General features: G+C 46.0%; 1 protein-coding gene across 1 annotated transcript; it reads right to left on the reverse strand.

Moving 5' to 3' along the window:
- Positions 1 to 16,755: 16,755 nt before the first annotated feature.
- Positions 16,756 to 19,056, reverse strand: LOC143363237 (uncharacterized). Its single transcript, XM_076803846.1, has 4 exons — positions 18,883 to 19,056; positions 18,509 to 18,832; positions 16,925 to 18,385; positions 16,756 to 16,785 (listed from the first exon to the last, which is right to left on the reverse strand). The coding sequence occupies exons 1-4, from the start codon at positions 19,054 to 19,056 to the stop codon at positions 16,756 to 16,758; spliced, it is 1,989 nt and encodes a 662-aa protein (XP_076659961.1).
- Between the last annotated feature and the right edge of the window lie 447 nt (positions 19,057 to 19,503).

Consider the following 19,503-nt stretch of genomic DNA (forward strand, 5'->3'; position numbering starts at 1 on the left):
TCGATTCTCGACGCGATAATAGAAATTCTATTGGCCCGAGTTCAAATTCGGCAAGTCATCGTTCCGGCGGTGCTAGGAAACTGCTCGCCGATCTCCGAGATGATTCATACGCTGTCGATCTTCAACGCTCTTGCAAGCAGTTCGGTTCGGTTCGGTTTCTCTTGGTTCTAAGGGCTTCGTGCGTCGTGGGACCCGCCCTTAGAAGGGGTTAATCTTATCGGGATTCTCTGCTCGCTACAGGGAATAATCAGATTAGCTGGTATAATTCATACTCTTTATTTGCGTACTTATACATTTTCTGTGTAGAGAACGTTCGTGTTGACGAACCGCGAGCCGGTAAAATAAAGTGTTCTCGTGCAGTTCCGAGTTTTCCTCTAACCGTGCCCGCCTACACAGTGGTCCTTCAACCCTTCTATTAAAGGCTCGATCCCAAACAGTACCGAATTTACGCTTTCAACATCATTACTTTTTACTAATTCTACAAGATCATATTCTACAATTTACACACGTTTCATATTATCATATATATTATAGTCATAGAATATTCATACTTCGAATTTGTGCGTGTGTAGCGGTACGCGATTCGCATCGCAAGATGTTAGAGTTGACCGCCTGCAGATGTAGGGTCTAAGGTAATAAAACCTACCCTGACGTTTGCAGGATGGCAAAATTATTTTATTTCCGAATGACTTTACGGGTGTAGAAAATTTAACTACCCCATCATAAACAGTTAATTGATTAAGGTTTATCAACAGAAATTATACTGTTTGTTAATTTTCGAAACCTATCATGTTAAGTTTTGTATATTTCAATGTACTATCCGTGTATCCGTGTACCTGTATATTCAAGTTCACAGTTATACGTGTATTAAATAGTATCCGGACTTCTGCACGGATATATTATGTAGGATCAATTGCGGAGGGAAAACGAGTAGACGAAGGAAAAATAAAAGTATATTCTGTATATGAAAGGTTACACACGTGGCAGGCTCTCGTCTCCGCCCGCCTCTATGTGGAGGTGGTGCGGTCTATAGCCCTGTATGGGGCCCCCGTATGGCACCGCTCGCTCGAGGCCAGCACGCCCAGCCGCAAGCTCTTTGAAAGAGTGCGGCGGCGGCTGGCCTTGCGGGTCATACGGGGGTACCGCACCATCTCCACCGAGGCGGCGGGACTCCTCGCCGTGATTCCACCCTTCACTGTGGTGGCGGCGGAGCGGGCGAAGCTATACCACATCGCCCGCTCCTTCCGCCGCCCGCCGGGGGTGGAACTCACGCGCGAGGAGGAGTTGGAGCTCGAGGGCCACAATCGCCAGGCCCGGACGGAAAGTTTATCGGAGTGGAGGGCGCTCCTCCACGCGCCCTGTTATGCCCCCACAACTGGGGGCGGTGAACTTGGGGGCCCGGGGTGTGAGCTGACCCGGGCCCCCGGGGGGGAGCATAGCTCCCCCCGTGATTGGCCGACACCCCCGGGTTATTTTCCCGGTGTAGGGGGGTGTCGGTCCGTCCCTCCCCGATTGGGGAGGGGGATCCGTGGGGGGTTTGGGGAAAGGAAGGGTCGGGGCGTGCCGGATCGCGCCTCCGACGGCCCTTCCTCCCGGTGGCGGCGTCTTCTTGCCTCGGCCGGGGCTGGTTCCTTCGGGATACCGGCTCCAAGCGGGGCACGAAGACTCCGGGAGCTATGGGTGGACCGAGCTGGGGCTCGGGAAGCCCAATCCGAATGCTCCAGGGATGGGGACACCGGGCGGGTCCCTCCGCCCGGGGTCTTATAGCGTAGGCAGTGGGGGAGGTTAACCCCTTCCCCGGGGCATGATGATAGCTGGGAGGTGCCCTGTTGAGTACTCGCGTGATCCAGGCACCTCCCATGTAGCTTAGGTGGGCGTGAGGTTTTAGTGGGTAGTCTCCGGGGGTTCACCCTCCGGGGAGAATCCCACATAACCCCGGCTTCCCCCAGGGAGCCGGGGTATGTATAAAACATTTCCTCACGATAAAAAAAAAAAGGCTCTCGTCTCCGCGCTACGCCCAACGTTCAACTGCCGCGCTTTTCGGGGCCCGCGGGCCCCTCCACACTCGCCTCACGCACTCTCTCACTCTCTCACGCGGGTCGGACTGGATCGGCGGCGGATCAGTCACCACAATTAATTACACGTGAAATGGGCATCACTAGCCGGTATGCCGCGGTGCACATTTCGCTATAACTGTTGTTCTAAAACACTCATCAAAGCGAAATTTGGACTACAAATATTTCTAAAAAAATCTGACGAAAATATATTTTTTATTTATTAAATAATTTTTTTTTATTTTTTCGGTGTTACGAGCCAGGGCTGCGAGCAACGCGAGAGGCCGGCGAGGGGTTGTTACCCCAGGAATATGGTTTCAATTTGTTAGTTAGGTACGCGGACGCACCCTATGCGAGATCGGGGAGTTGACGTCGAGGACGTACCTGATGCGAAATCAGGGAACCTCTGGGAGGTTGGAGTCAAACGCAGACACACCCGATGCGGAACCGGGGAGCTACTAGGAGGATGATACTTCGTGAACGCACCCAATGCGTTATCGGGGAGTCACTAGGAGAGACACGCGGCGAACCCGATTTAAAAGGAAGGTGGATAACACGCAGACGCACCTGATGCGAGACCAGGGAGCTGCTAGGATACGGAAGAACCCAATGCGAAATCAGGGATACGCTAGGATGGTATAGTTTTCGTGGACGCACCCAATGCGGAACCGGGGAGCCACTAGGTTGGAGAAATCTTCGTTGAATTGAATCTAAGATTAGTAAGCCTCGTAACTTATATATAATTTAATTGATACAATCCGAGCGGTAAGATTGTATCATGTGGGAACGTTCAATTATTAGATTAGGATATCAGGCAATAAGTAAAGGTTGTAGATTACGCGAGTTTAACAAACAAGACAAATATATTCTGATTTGGAACAGTTACAAGTGTAATTGTTTGTGTCGCGAGTGGATGTAGTAAGTGTACAATTAGAGAAATTGTTACCTAATGGTGCACGGTGTTAACGCACTGACAATGCGGGGTTAGATAGCGATTGTTGAATGCCAAATAGAATATATACCGAACTGACGGTATCTATAAGGTTACGTTTGATTCGAAAGGGACTTTAACCCGATCTCACTAGAATTGACGCGACGTGACTGCACGAGTACTGGAATCTCTTCTGCACCGCTTCTGGACTAACCGAAGAGGATGAAAATGCATGGGTTTATATACCCTAAAAATGAGAGGGGAATGTATCTGTTTTATTTTACGGTCGCATACTCGTATTTGTCGTTTCTAGTGAGTTTAAGGTTTGCAGCTGGATCTTTTGTTTATAGGGGTAAAAGGAAGGGTTAGCCAGGATGTTTCCTATCAAAGACTATCTTGACAAAACATTCCAGAAGGGGATGTTTCGAAGATTTCCATATTAAGAAATCGTACGGTGCTGTTACTGAATCATGCTTCGTGCCAGCTGCGTCCAGTCGGAGTGCAATCATTAAACAAGGGGCCTATTGGGACGCTTTTCGTTCTCAGAAAAGAGATTGTAACGATCCTGCCCTCGACGCGAGCCTTCCCCTGACCGCGCGCCAGCGGAGACCGCCGTGGCCGATCACACCGTAGGCTCGCCGCGCCAGTACGAACCGCGACCGCGAGAGGGCCAACGCCGCGACGGGCCGCTCTCGCGAGTAAAGGTAATCGGCCACGGGGATAAGTACCGCCACCGGGAACGGGGAAAATCAGTCCGGGTGACGAGCTACATGGTACAGTAGTGGAATACATGAACGACCAGCACGCTCCAACCTCGAGACTGCACATTCTCCCTCTCTCTCCTCCAACGGGTCCAACGGTGACCGCGGCGAGTGCCGCTCCCGTTGCGCATAGCCCGCTCCCCGCCAACCCTCCGTTTACGGAGTGCGGAAATGGCGACCCTCCCACTCTGTCCGGTGCGCGGAGTGTTAACAGGAGCACCGGACGCAGAAAGTATCTAGGCACGAACCCTAGCGCAGGCCGTTGAGGCCCCGGGGTGTCGCGACGCCGCCGTCCCCCACTCCCGTCCTCGGGCAAGTGCCCTCCCGATGCCCGGCGCTCCCACCGGGCACCCGACCGCTCGGCGCGTCCGCCGAACAGCCGTAACCGTAGCCTGTAAGCCGTAGCCATAACCGTAGTCTGTAAGCCGTAGCCGTAACCGTAGTCTGTAAGCCGTAGCCGTAACCGCCGTATGCAAACCGTCACCGTAGAGATACGGAAATAAACCAGTTACCCAGCCGACACACGTCTCTCTCATTCGCGGCTCAGGAACCCGGACGACCGACTGAGCCGGCACGATTCTCCCGCACCGCCGAACATTACAAGATTAGAACTTCTAATCGAAATGAACGTGGAGAAACGTCTCCATACGTAACATCGGTATAGCCACCTAAGATGTTCAAAAGTGATCCCCGAATCAAATTGATTTGTAGTCACACCGTGCCGAACAAAAAATTACGAAAAAATTCATGGATATTCTATTTACTAGCATACATGAGTGAGATTTTTTTCCGAATTTTAGGTGGAAAAATCGATTTTTACACAAATCCGAAAGCATAAAATTCTCGATTTTATATCGAACTTCTCGGTTGACCCCGCTTATATTATTATGTTCGCTGTGTCTTCGTTGTGATTATTAATGTGTATTTTTTTACATTTCTTTCGGATTATGCAAACTTGTTTGTTTAAAAAAAATTGGAAATCTCCAAACATTCGAAGAAAGTGCGTATTTCGTATTGAAGTTTTAGAAATACCGGTTTTATAAAAATTCAGTAGTTAGATATTATTTTCAAAATGACGAAACTGTTGGGAGTCATGTTGATATATTGAAACATAGGGCAAATAAAATATTTTATATTGCATTTTTAAGTTTGTGCATTATTTTTCCGAATATAAAAACGTTTATTATCTCATAATACGCTTGTAAACAGGAAAGAAGGCAACGAAAAAATTCATTTTCATGCAATTTACAAAAATTCTGAAAAGAATTAAAGACAACTGTTTCAATAATATCCAACTACTGAATTTTTATAAAACTGGTATCTCTGAAACTTATAAGGGGGTCAACCGAGAAGTTTGATATAAAATCGGGCATTTTATGCTTTCGGATTTGTGTAAAAATCGATTTTTCCACCTAAAATTCGGAAAAAAATCTCACTCATGTATGCTAGTAAGTAGAATATCCATGAATTTTTTCGTAATTTTTTGTTCGGCACGGTGTGACTACAAATCAATTTGATTCGGGGGTTACTTTTGAACATCGTAGGTGGCTATACCGAAAAAATAAAAAAATTGTTAAAAAAATACAACACATATTTCAGTATACACAGATAAACGAATCAAGAGCGAAAGACCAACGGAACGTTGGTGCACCAACGGAATCAGTGGGGTAGGTTCAAGCGTCGCCAAGTCACATTTGATGGTATTGGGGGGGGGGGGGGGAGCGATGATGCAACTGGCAACAGCTAATTGAGGCGTTGTTTGTTTCGTTCAGTTTACTGATGGACAGGAACGCATTCGTATCGCGTGCGAATCACTCCTGTTTCATTTGTTAAACAATTTATACACAGCGCGGAAAGATAAGTGTACGGACTTGTGGTGACGCGAGTGTGTGTAGTTTTTTTTTTTATTTATTACGCTTTATGCCAGAACTGGCCTTTCAGCGGGAGTGTGTATAGTTTGGAGTTTTTGTGAAAAAGTGTGAAAACTGTGGAAAAATGGAGTCTGGTATTTCGTCTTCTGCTAAGCACGCGGGCAAACGGCGGCCAAGCGAGCATTCAAGGCGTCTGCATCGTCCAAAAAACTTCGCATCTCAACGAAAAGATACAACAGAAGAAGATTACAGCTGAATAGGTAAGTGACAAACAATCCATATACCGTGTGAACTTTTCAAATAAATAAGAAACCAGACAATCATCATTTAGCGACAAACTATTTTCGAAGTCGTGTTCTGTTCTAATTTACATTTAAATGAATTATTTACTATAAACACATTATAATAAATTATAAGACTACAACTAACAAACTGATGAAAATGAGAGAAATTTGAAAAAATAAGAATATAGCTCCAAATATCCCTTTTATGGACCAGTTGTCGAAAAAGCACTTTAACACTTTAACGTTGACGAAATTAAAATTATTTGAAGTAAATGCTGCACCGCGATATATGTACAGCCTCGGACGGCCGGCGTGCGTTACCAGCAGCAACCGGATGGCTAACATAGTCTCCTTTCTATTTATTTTTTAAATACATAAATGATGATGAAGGTTTGGTTTCTTAATCATCAGCTGAATTTTACTTTACTAAAAATTATAGACTTTTATATACAGTCAGTCAAAAAAGTCTCCGTACACCGTACAAGAATTTATTTAAAGTTGCATAATTTTAAAGGAAATGGTAATAAATAAATAATTCTTGCGTTATTATGTTCACAAACATAACATTTATTAACAGTGCAAAAAAAGTTATATTACATTTATTTGTTAACAAATAAACAAAGGCAAAAGTAAAACTCAACGAAAACGAGGTCAAAAAAGTCTCCGTACATGTAACACTATTATTCATAATTTGTTAATTAGTGATCAGCTGGAAGATAAACGACTCTTCAAGATGTAATTTTCTGGCATTGGTTTTTAAATTTTCTTTCAAAATGTTCAAATATTTATGCTGATCCATTATACCCTCAATAAAGACTAAATTTCCCACTCCTGCTGCACTCATACACCCCCACACCATTACGCTGCCGCCTCCGTGTTTAAACGATGGGAATAAATTTTTGAGTTTCATCTGTTCATTTGGTTTTCTCCACACTTTAACATTTCCATCCGAAGTAAAAATAGTAAATTTACATTCATTACTAAATATAACATTATTCCAAAAGCTTTGATCCTTATTAACGTGTGCCTTTGCACAAATCCAAACGTTTTCTTTTATTAACTTTTCAACGAGACGTATTCGGAGTCTCGTTGCGAGTCCGCAGTTACGGACCAGGCCCGCGCCAATCAGCGTCGGGAACCCGCCGCGCGCCAATTCGCGAATTCGGCCCGAGCTCGGACCAATCGGCGAATGCCGAAGATTCGCGAACGAGCACACGAGGTCCGCGATCGGGCTATAAAGATCGCGACGAAATCCACCGAGAGCGGAGTTGGCCTGGAGCAGCTCTCGGGGTAACACCCCAGGCCAGGACTTCTCGCAGCCGCGTGGATACGTGCGAGCCACGGTTTACGACCGAGCAAACACGAGGAAGCGCCGGGATCGGCTGTAAGCGTAAGCGGGTCTACGTCCCGTACGAAGAAAGCCGAAACCGCGAGCAAGCCCTGGGAGGCGGTCGCCCGGCGGCAGTACTTTTCAGTGCACCGTCGTTGCGACACTCCGGCCCGTTCTCCCCACTCCTCGTGACCCGCTCCCGAATCCAGTATTCCTGTCTTCCGATCCGCGATCGTGCCTCGCGCCCCGCGAGTTTAGTCTTCGACCCGCCGCAGCAGCGTGCGGAGCTCGTCCCGCGGTGTACTACCGAGGACGAGTAACCACGCCGGCATCGAGCGGTACGTATTGGGTCTACGTCCGTACGTACGAACTCGTGCCGGGGTGGATCGGGGACGACAAACGGGGCGTCCCGCCGATCCGGAGACGAAATTCTCTGCGCCCCGCGAGCTCAGCCGACGAAGGAACACGACACAATTCACGAACACCTGCTGAGCCGCGGAGGTTCCCGAACACCATCGCCGAGAATTCGGCGCTCCGCGTGCCGTAGCCACGAGGCATTTCGGAGCCACGTTGCTCGCGACCGAACCGCACACCGTTCATTTACTCCGTCGTCCACCGGTAGGCGACGCTCCGTCGGGATTCCGTCCCCGTTACGAGAACCTGTCTCGCTCCGCCGATTCGGAGCTCCGTTGCTCCTCACGTATAAGTTAAGTTTTCGTAATTATTAAGGTAAATCGCTTAGGTTAATTAGTCTATTGTATCACTCTTTGGGGTTATTCTGTCGGGTTATTGATTGGGTATCCACCCTCATTTGTTACTATAGACCAGCCGAGAGGCGGACCGACCGCCGCCGGCCCTACGGGAAATCCCGAGCAACCTTAGAATAAAATAAACTCTTTTCATTTTTACTAAGAGCACGCGTACTTTATTAACCACCTTATCCCCTCCCCAAAGAACCCTGGCCGCCGAGCCAATCCGGGGAGGGCACGCACGCCTCCGAACGCCTACGAACGGTTTTCTCCTGGTTGTACGACCGTTGTTGTATCCAGCCTTTCTTATAACATTTCGAATAGTTTCGGGCACTACTTTTATATTATAATCATTTTCTATCATACTGGCCAATTTTGGTGCACTCGTTTGTGGATCACAATGAATTGTTCGTAGGATTGCACGTTTATGATTAGTTTCTAATTTTTGTGGTCGACCTGTACGTTGTAAATTTTAATAGATTTAGTTTTTGCGTATTTCTCAAGAATATATTGTACTGAAGAATTTGTCCTTTTTACTATTTGACCTACTTTTCTAATAGATAATCCAGCTTCTCTAATTTTTATAGTTAAATCTCTGGTCGCAAGTGGTACTTCCATTTCGGAGAAATTATTTCGCGAAAACGTCTTTTATTCTTGCTAACAGCCAAGCAACTAAATTGTACTTGACCATAGAATGTTTCCTTGAGAGTTATTTGTAAACATTCAGCTGAACCGTTAACAAAGGAAATAAATTTACACGCTCACAGTCTCTGTACGGAGACTTTTTTGACTGACTGTATTTTGTAGTAGTTGTTGACCAGATCCGAATAACGATGTTATAAAAATCAGATTGGGTTAGGTTTGGATTGCATTTAGATTAATTTTTGAGTTAGGTTTGGGTTGGGTTTTGAATTTGGTTTAGATTTCGGTTAATAAATAATGGTTTTTGTTTTGTTTTTTAATAACACATAATGATGTCAAAAAGTACTCAAAACCTAACCCAACAATAGTTGTCTACTTCAAACACAGACGAACACTAGTATTCTGCTAACTTTGCACTAGTATTCTGCTGCACCACACAGAAAAAGAAACAAAACAAATATAGTCGCTCACAGTAATATTGGGACACTCAGAGCGATAACTATTTTAACCCTTTTAGTGCCAGAGCCAATATATCGACCCGCACATTGTAGCTCTTTACTATTTGCATTGCGAGAGAACTCTATCTCAAAATAAATTTATAATACGTTATAAATGGTCTAATTTCATTACGAGAGAATTAAAATAAATAGTTTTTCGGTTTAACTTTCCCTTATATTTTATATGTTATATGACCTATAACAATTACTTTTTTCGGATGAGATAATCCGTCCGGCTCCTACCATGTACCTTGGAGTTATTCTTTATGTTCGTATCCATCGGAGCTTCCAAGCTTCGATCTGTGGTGGCGAGGACCCGAATGGCTCACCTCACCCGGCCACCCTCTTGCCTCAGCGGACCAGGAGGCTAGCGACGAAGGAGCTGAGCTCGCAGTGCACCACGTGGTTCGCAGGTTAGAGAGCCCTTCCGGTTCATTGATCGAGCGGTTCTCTAACCTGTCTCTCCTGCTCCGAGTCCTGGCCTGGTGTCGTTGTTGGATTCCTGGGAGAAAAAACGAAGAGTCAACCCTCACAGCCTCGGAAGTACGCGCGTGCCAACTCACCCTCTTGCGGCTGGAGCAGGCTTCACACTTCGAGGAGGATATTCGGGCGCTCCGGAAGAGCCAACCAGTCCCAGCCAAGAGCCGGTTGGCCAGACTCAGCCCGTTCCTGGATGCAGACGGAGTGCTGCGCGTTGGGGGCCGCCTTCAGGTTTCCAACCTTGCCTATGACAGGAAGCATCCCGCCATCCTACCCGATGACTCACCCTTGGCCAGGTTGTGGGTCGACGCTGCGCACAAGCGATGTCTCCATGGGGGGAATCATCTGACGCTCGCCACTCTGCGTCAGGAGTGCTGGATACTAAAGGGTCGTCCAATGGTCAAGTCCTGTATCAGACGATGCACCACCTGCATACGCTGGAGAGGGCAAACCGCCCTACCTAAAATGGGAAATCTTCCGGTAAATCGAGTGACTCCATGTCGTCCCTTTTTCAGGTCTGGGATTGACTACGCGGGACCAATCCAGCTCCGAGCCGGTCGTGGACGTGGTCAGCGTACCTCGAAGGGGTACATCGCTGTCTTCATCTGCCTCTCCACGAAGGCTGTGCATCTGGAGGCTGCGTCCGACGGGTCCACCGACGCATTCCTGGGCGCTCTACGGCGATTCACGGCACGGCGAGGTCGTTGCGCCGAGTTGTACAGCGACTGCGGGCGGAACTTCGTCGGCGCCAATCACGAACTTCGGGCACTTCTTCGAGAATCAGAGAACCAGGGGGGAGGCCCATTTGTCGCAGCCTCTCGTGAGGGCATCATCTGGAGATTTAATCCCCCATCGGCTCCACACTTCGGCGGAATTTGGGAGGCTGCCGTAAAATCCGTGAAGCATCACCTCCGCAGGATCATCGGCGAGCAGCGACTGACCTTCGAGAAGCTGACCACGCTCCTGACCGGTATCGAGGCTTGCCTCAATTCCCGACCCTTAATGCCTTCGTCCGACGACCCCGATGGCCCAGTGGCTCTAACACCTGGTCACTTCTTGATCGGGGAACCGCTCACGGCGATTCCGGATCCCAGCCTCGCGGACCTTCCCGCATCTCACTTATCCCGGTGGCAACTAGTCCAGCAGATGCAGCGACACTTCTGGAAGCGCTGGTGTCGGGAATACTTAAACTCGCTGCAACCTCGAGTCAAATGGCTCAAGTATAAGGCTCGGATCAAGGCCGGAGCCCTTTGCCTAATCAAAAGCGAAATCCTTCCGCCTACGCAATGGCCACTTGCTCGCGTCGTAAACGTGCACCCGAGATCAGACGCTTCCGTTCGAGTCGCGACAGTTCGCACTGCCACGTCGCAATTTCTCCGGCCGGTGCACAAACTAATTCCTCTGCTGCCACCGGACGATGGGGAAAAGGATGCTGGCGAGGCCTCCGAGACTGATCAGATGAGCGGTTCTCCCGATCCGGGCCTATAAAAGTAATTAGACTTCACCTCATTAAGGCACTTCATCCTCATTGTATCTTCACCCCATCGTCATTTGGTTCACTGTACATTTCCATTTATTCACTCACGACACATAGTTCACTTTACTACGCCACACGTTGCCGATCCATTCATTCTGTCTCAATTTCGTCAATGAATGACGAGGCGGGCGGAATGTTTGGGATTGGCTGCGCGTGGCGTCAGATCTCGAACGCGAGATCCACCGCGCCGCCCTACTATTGGCGGGTGCTCGTGTCGCCGCGAGATCGACGGTCGATCGACGGCGAGTCGTGCCATAGGTTGTCACCGCCGGATCGATGAACGACGCAGCTAATAGAATTTCTATTGGCCTAGGATTCAAATTCGGTAAGTCATCGTTCCGGCGGTGATAGAAAACCGCTCGTGACTCGCCTACGATCAGATCGTCAGTTCATCTACACGTTAACAGTTCTAAATCGTTTTCTCTGCAATCGTTCATAAGTAGCTAAGACGTCGCGCGTCGTGGGACCGGTCTTGTACTACGGCGATTCAGTTATCTGGATTCCCAGCAACTCCGCTGAGAATAATTACACATTCCTTTCGGGTTAATACATTTATTGACAACTAAAGCCAACCTACCAGTTGGCTTCACCTTGTATATAAATTTTGTAAAGTTCGTCAGTGACGATCCGCTAGACGGGAATAAAGTGCTCATTCCGTACCGAAAAGTTTATTTTGTAACATTTTCCGCAAATCCGTAATTTCATGATTAATTTATGTCGTCGGCAAGGCAAGTAATAATGTAAAGATAATACTTGATGAAGTGGAGAATTATGTACGATGATATATTGAACTAAATTATTTGTCATGCCTTATTAAATTTTCTTTTTATCATTGATGTCTTATTGAATTGCATTGAATGATATTGAAATGAAATTGACAATATGATATTGAAATGTACCATGTGTTTAATATGTTATATGTAATTTATGTGTGTAATTTACGGTGATGGAAGGGACGTTCTAAAGAACGCCTCGTAGAATTTGGGTCGTCGGGAACCACGTGCCGTCTTTGTAATCGTTAAACGTACGAAAGTAATATTCGCGAACGCGAAACGACAAATTGGCGCAATTATCTCGCGAGAGAAAAAAAGCGAGAACGATTAGCGAAACAACTCGGACTTAGCGACAAATTATAATTAACGTTGTAAAAATTGCTGGGAAAAGCCGCGCGTAGCGGAGGATAAATTCGTGCTGCCGGGATACAATTTCGAAACACGCGAACACACCCGATACATTAGCGAGGAATTTAGAGATAGTTTTTCTGTTGCCGATTGGGGACAAGGAATCTATTGTTCGTACGCGTACCGCGGCAACGCCATCAGCCGGGGTCGCCTCGCCCGAGCGAGGCAACCAAAACACAAACAGACCGGGAATTTATGGCCTTGCCTGAAAAACCAAACGAAGCGATAGTAAGCGACTCGGGAAATACGAAACAGATGAGCAAGATGCTCAAACCGGAACGCGACGAAGGGGACGAGGGGGAAACAAAGTCGGTCTACGGGGAAGCGTCGGATGAATGGCCTTTGTCCGACGTAGAACCCAATATTGAAAATAATGCTTGGACGGAAAGATCACCGCCGAAAAACATTATTTTACCGGTGCCGGATTTTCGCGCGGAAGAGCCGATGCCGGAATATCGTGGAAATGAACCGATGCAATACCCCTCACACCTCGTAACCGGAATAAATCCGAGTCATTCTAGACCGATGCCGGCGAACGTATCACGTGAATTATTTTACCGGGGGACGCCAACCGCAGAAATAATGCGTAAATGGCGAAAAAAATTTTCCGGGGCACCAGGAGAGGATTCGGAATCCTTCCTGGATTGCCTAATGAAACAACGGAAATATTGTAATATCGTGGATACAAATTTATTACGTTGCCTACCGGTATGTTTAGACGGAATCGCGGCCCATTGGTACGAGACGCGGGAAAATAAATGGACGTCATGGGATAAATTTGTGGCCGAATATAGGCCATTTTTCGGGGATCCCAAGTATCGCGAAACGTTAGAGAGAAATATTAAAGATCGGTATCAGGGAGAAAACGAACCGTTGCGCGATTACATTGTCATAATGCGGGCAATGTTTAATAAATTGACCCGTCGTGGCCGGAAGACAAAAAGATTAGGAAAGTATACTGGGGCACGAAACCAATTATTCGATAGGCAATAGCACTAACGACAATAATGACACTAGAACAATTACAAGACGAACTGTTAGAAGCAGAACGACAGACGGACATGACGACAAGACATAACCCAAGAGCGTCCGAAATGGCCCATCCAAGTTTCGCGTACGACCCTTACCGGTACCCCCGCCAAAAACAACAGGACAAGGGGAAACTAAATAATTATGAATGCGCGTATGCAATGGCTGCCGTAACGAGCGTGGATAGCGAGGGTTCGAGCGAAAAATCCTCTAGCCATACTCGCGAAAATCGGAATTTTAAATCAGAAAGGAAAGCGATACGGCCACGAGATACCGCGACGCACCGAAGGAAATCGCCCGAAAATGACAACAACCGACAAATACCACCGCGCGATAAACAACGCGCGAGCGGAAGAATGTCACTAATGTGTTGGAATTTCCGTAAGACCGGGCACATGGCGTGAGATTGTCGCGAAGAGCTGCGACTACATTGTTACCGGTGCGGAGCAGAGGGAATCACGATAAACAGCTGCCGTAAATGCAATAAAGGCACGGGAAACGAGGAGAGAACTCGCTCGAAAGGTCCGAAGACACTTCACCCGAATTAACCACTTCGTTCTCATGGACGTGTTATCACGCGACGTCGATACCGTTCGTATAAGGTCACACACGTGTTATGACGCGCCGCCGATACTGTTCGTATAGATGACAGACGCGTTATCACGCGACGCAATTTCGCTTCCGCGGTACCACGGACGTGTAGACACGCGGGCTTGTCCTTGTTCCGTCTGAGGACACCGCTTATTTCTATGTCGTTTCAGTTAGTTCTCGTTTAAGTGTGCGTGTGTTCAAGTGTGCGTTGTGTATGGTGCAAAATAAAATGTATCCGCAAAGAAACAAGATACTATTGTGAAAATTGTGATGTTGCGTTATGTGTAGTTCCATGTTTCGAATTATATCACACACAGAAACAATAAATGTAAAATATCCTGAAATCTATAGGGGAAGGAGGGGATTCAACAGTCAAGATTCTCCAACTCCTACTAACTATATTTATTCGTTTTGTTTTTTTAATATAAATTCAGGCGCGTGTGCGGATGCCGTGTTGATGGGTCGCCGGTTCGCTGGTAACTAACTACCACGATTCGTTTCTTTTATGCAATTAAAACAATTCACCTGGCAACGATAAAACACACGAGTCTTCTCGTTGTACCTTTGTCACCGAGCTGTTACAATCTTTGCCACGACGCGCGAGCACACACATACACACATCCATCCTGAATGCTAACGCGCCCGCAGTCATTCCGAACAATCCTATTACCAATAATTTCCTACAGTTCGGCCATCCTGACCTGTTAGCCGTCCCGGCTAACCCGAATACAATATTTCGCTTCCTTAGTTGCTACTTACTATGTACATATTTTTGATAAATACATTATAATATGAAATATAATATAAAATATACATTCTTATCGCTATCAACATAACAAATTCTTAACGATCATATCGCTTTATAACGTCGCATGTTGTCTGGGGACAAAACTCCATGGTACGGCATTTGCGTTACCTGGAATCCATCAATGTCACTTATTACATAACGATCATGATCTAAAACCTTTTTAACTACATGAGGTCCCTTGAATTTGGTTATCAATTTTTTATTAACCCCTGCTGATGTGTCTGTGTTTTTAATCATGACATAGTCCCCGACATTATAAACCAATGCATCCTTATGCTTATCATTGTAATTCGCTTTTTCCCGAATTATTTCTAAATTTCTGTCGTCGCACGAACGTGACTCTAACAATAAACGTAGGGAATCATTCCGTTTCTGTAATTGTTCGACTCTAAAAAGCAAACGACTGGGGGTTTCTTTTGTCGCTCGGCAAATTGTATTATTTAAAGTAAATTCTACCTGCTCTAAAACTCTGTCCCATTTACTCGGTTCTTCACACAGTTTGGCCATCATTGGTGTTATAACACGATTAAATCGTTCAATTTGACCGTTGGCTCTAGGGGTGCCAACTGCAATTAAAATGTGTTGGACATTTTCATTATCCAGAAATTCTTTAAAATTATTTGATGTGAAAGCAGTACCGCGGTCTGTAATTATCCGTTTTGGCCTGCTATATACCCTAAAATATTCTTTTAAAAACTTTATCACTTCCTGAGAACTCGTTGATTTACAAGGGTATAGTCTGATGAATTTTGTAAAACCGTCTACCACCACCACACACACACACCACCACACACACCACACACCACCACACACCACCACACCACCACACCACACCACCACACACACATCGCTAATAAATGTCTGTATCCCTTTCCTGTTTTTTCGAGCGGACCAAGGTGGTCTAAGTGTAAAGTATGAAACGGTACTTTCCCTTCTCGATGCTATGCAGGTATCCTTCTTGTTTTCCACTAAGCGGTGAAAATTCGATGCATCGTAAACAATTGGAAATATATTCTTTTACCTTTTGCTGCAAATTTGGGAACCAATATAATTTTACAATATTTTGAATAACCTTATCCTTGCCTACGTGTCCCAAATCGTCATGACATGTACGAATTACATTATCTTCCATCGAACGCGGCACATAAAATAACAATTTTTTAGTTTTATCTTTCCGGTATACTAGTCCATCACGTAATTCGAAGTATTTTGATTCCACTTGCTCTAATTCGCTTCGGATTTTCCTAATTTCTGGGTCTTTATCCTGGCATATGGACAATGTTTGCTCAAAAGTATTACCTTCAACTACTAAAACGCCATAACAACGACTGAGAGCATCAACGTGGTTCATTCTGTTTCCCGGTCTATGATGAATTTCATAATCAAAATCTTGTAAATAAAGCGCCCAACGGGAAATTCGCGGATTTATGTTTTGCTTGCTTAATGTCAAACGAAAACTATCGCAATCCGTCAGTATTTTAAAACGAATACCCGCAAGATAAATTCTGAACCGTTTAACTGCGTTTACTACTGCAAGACATTCCAGCTCAAAACTATGATACCTAGCTTCTACCGGTGTTGTTCGCTGGCTATAATATGCCATTGGTTTTAAACGTCCATCTGCTTGCTTCTGTAACAATATTGCGCCAAATCCGGACGCGCTCGCATCACAATGAAGCTCGGTTTCGGCCGTGGGAGAATAAATCGAAAGAATCGGTTTTTCTGCTAACCGACCTTTTAACATTTCAAAAGCGCTATTTTCTTTTTCGCCAAATATAAATCTAGCATCCTTCCTGACCAGGTCGTATAATGACTTAGCAATGATGGAGAACCCAGGTATAAATCGCCGAAAATAACTGGCTAGTGACACAAAGCGTAAAACATCCTTTGAGTTACGCGGAATAGAATAATTAAGAACGGCCTTGATATTATCGTCACTCGGTCGAATTCCTTCGATACTAACGCGGTATCCTAAATAATCAACTTCGGTTTGTGCAAAGGCACACTTATTCAATTTAAATGGTAACCGACATCGTCCGGCTGTTCGGAAAACTTCTCGCAGAATCTCTAAATGTTCCTCGAGAGTTTCCGTCGCAATTAGAAAATCATCGAAATACACTAATACTTTATGGGCTCTAATCAAGTCGCAAAATAATTTTTTAACAAATCGTGCGAATACCTTCGGGGCGTTAGTCAGTCCAAAAGGGCAAAACAAAAATTCATATTGCCCGATAGGAGTGACAAATGATGTAAATTTAATCGCCTGATCCGCCATCCGGACATTATAGTATCCGTCCTTCAAATCTAATGTCGTGTAATATCGTTTATTCTTTAATTGATCTATGTTGTCCTCAATTAACTGACTTGGAAAGTTGTCTTTAATTGTGATTTTGTTTAATTCCCGATAGTCTACGCATAACCTGGTTTCCCCGTTTTTCTTCCGTACTAAAACAATCGGACTGCTGTACGGTGATTCGCTCGGGCGAATGATTTTTCTGTCTAAGAGATCATCTAAAAGACCTTGTAATTTTTCTCTATCGGCATATGAAAGTCGTCGCGGTCTAAAACAAATTGGTTGGTCATGTTTCAAAACTATGTTCATTTCAAAATCGACCTTATCAGTACTCGATTGCTTCAGTTGTAAATAATCCGATTGGAACGACTCTTTGATTTGTCCCACCACCACCGAATCCAATTCTGGGTTAATTCGAAGTTTCTCCGGTGTCGCAACCGGTTCGCTTATACAATCAATGTTCAAAATTTGCTCGATCGCCGAATCTACATCGTTCGCGGACTTGTTTTCTCTTCGAGATACTACGAACCCGTTATCAAATGACAGTCTGATTATGGAATTTGAAGAAAAATCTCGCCCTAATACCGCCATAAACGCCATAGTATTATCCGGAACTACGTAAAATCTTAATTTAATAGGAATTCCTTCGACCTCAACCTCGCGTTCAAAAAGACCCAATATTTCCATACGTGAACCGTTAATTCCTGCAAATTCACATAGGTTGTCTGGCAACGGAGTTCGCGCTTCAACGGGTACAAAACCGCTTTTAATAAAACTAATCGGTGATCCCGAATCTAACATTGCGTTCAACGAATACTTACAAGAATGGTCGTTTCTATCAGTCACAACATAACTTAGTGAGAGCAGATACGGTGCCGGGAGTGCTGGTTGTACCATATTTGCCGTCGTCGTCGGGCTGGACCCCTTCCTGATGCTGGGCTCCCTTCGTGTACCGCTCTCCTCTTGTTGATTTGCTGCCCGTCGCGTACAATCCTTCAGTTGATGCGTGGTCGATCCGCATCCAAAACAGGCTCCAAACTCCCGACTCTTCGGTTTTGGACATCTTGGGGACACATGCCCTGCCTCCCCACAATTGAAACACCGCACCGTCTTCTTCGGCTGCTCGGGTTTTCCACGTAGATCGCTGCTCCTTTTGTAAAACTTCTTATCGCCGCTGGCAGTTCCTCTCGTCTCCAAGGTAATTTTCTCGAACGCCTCCAATAGATCGGCAGTCGTTCGGAACCGCGATATTCTGGTATGTTCTCGGAGCCGCGTGTCAGCGATACCGTCAATGAGGTAATCTATCAATTCGTCACTTGCAATCGGCACGCGATTTCCCAAAATTACCTTATCATGGCAATATTCCGAGAAAGGTTCGCCCGCCGTTCAGACTCTGCTTTCAAATTCCTTCCGCAACGTCAATTTGCTGGGTCGGTGGTCGAACATCATTTTCATTTCTCGTAATATTACATCAACGTCCATGACGAGATGTTCCGACTTCGAATGGAGCCAATTCGCGGCACGTCCTTTTAATTTAGAACTGATTAACACCTTTGCCGCCTTATCGTCCAGTTCATAGGTGGTCTGAAGGAGCCGTACTTGCTGCTCCCACTTCCAAAAGGTACCGTCGGACCCGTCAAAATCGCAAAGGAGGTCGCCAATCGCACGGATACTCATGTTCGCCGATAACGTACTCCGACTGGAACCATCCGCTACACTTCCGATTCCCATTGGACTCGCCATAGCTTGAGCCCTCGCTAGGTCTCGTTCGCGGCGGAGAAGCTCCATTTCGCGCTGGAGTAAATTGTTCTCTCTTCTCATAAACTCCAACTCTCTCCAACTACTATTTCGTCCTCTTCCTCTTCGTCTTGTTGTTCTCGCTCTGCTGCAAGTACCATCCAAATGTTATTATCGTATTCCTCCAACCTGAGGATTAATTCCGCCTTCGATCCTGAAACTGCTAAGTTTCGTGCCCGCAAAAATTCCTTCAATTCGTTGATGGTGTAGTCCTTCGACATCTTCGGTGGTCAATACTAATGTCGCTGTTACGGATTGGGACGGAAAATAAACTATGCTGTACGGGACGAGCACTTTATTCTACCGTCGAACGGCCGTCACTTACACTGAGTAATTTTACAAAGAATATGTACAATGTGAAGCCCACCGGTTGGACTTCAGGTTATAATAAATGTATGAACCGAGAGAAATTATGATTATTCTCAGCTGAGCTGAGGAGAATCCCGAAACCGAATTGATGTAGCTAGACCGGTCCCACGACGCGCGGCGTCTGAGCTACTATTTAACGATTTAAGAGAACTATTTCGCGATGTTGACGTTGGGAGATGAACTAACGATCTGATCGTCGGCGAGCCGCGAGCGGTTTCCTATCACCGCCGGAACGATGACTTGCCGAATTTGAACCCAGGCCAATAGAATGTCTATTATCGCGTCGATAATCGATCCGG

This window comes from Halictus rubicundus, unplaced genomic scaffold (genome assembly GCF_050948215.1).
Source record: "Halictus rubicundus isolate RS-2024b unplaced genomic scaffold, iyHalRubi1_principal scaffold0028, whole genome shotgun sequence".
NCBI lineage: Eukaryota > Metazoa > Arthropoda > Insecta > Hymenoptera > Halictidae > Halictus > Halictus rubicundus.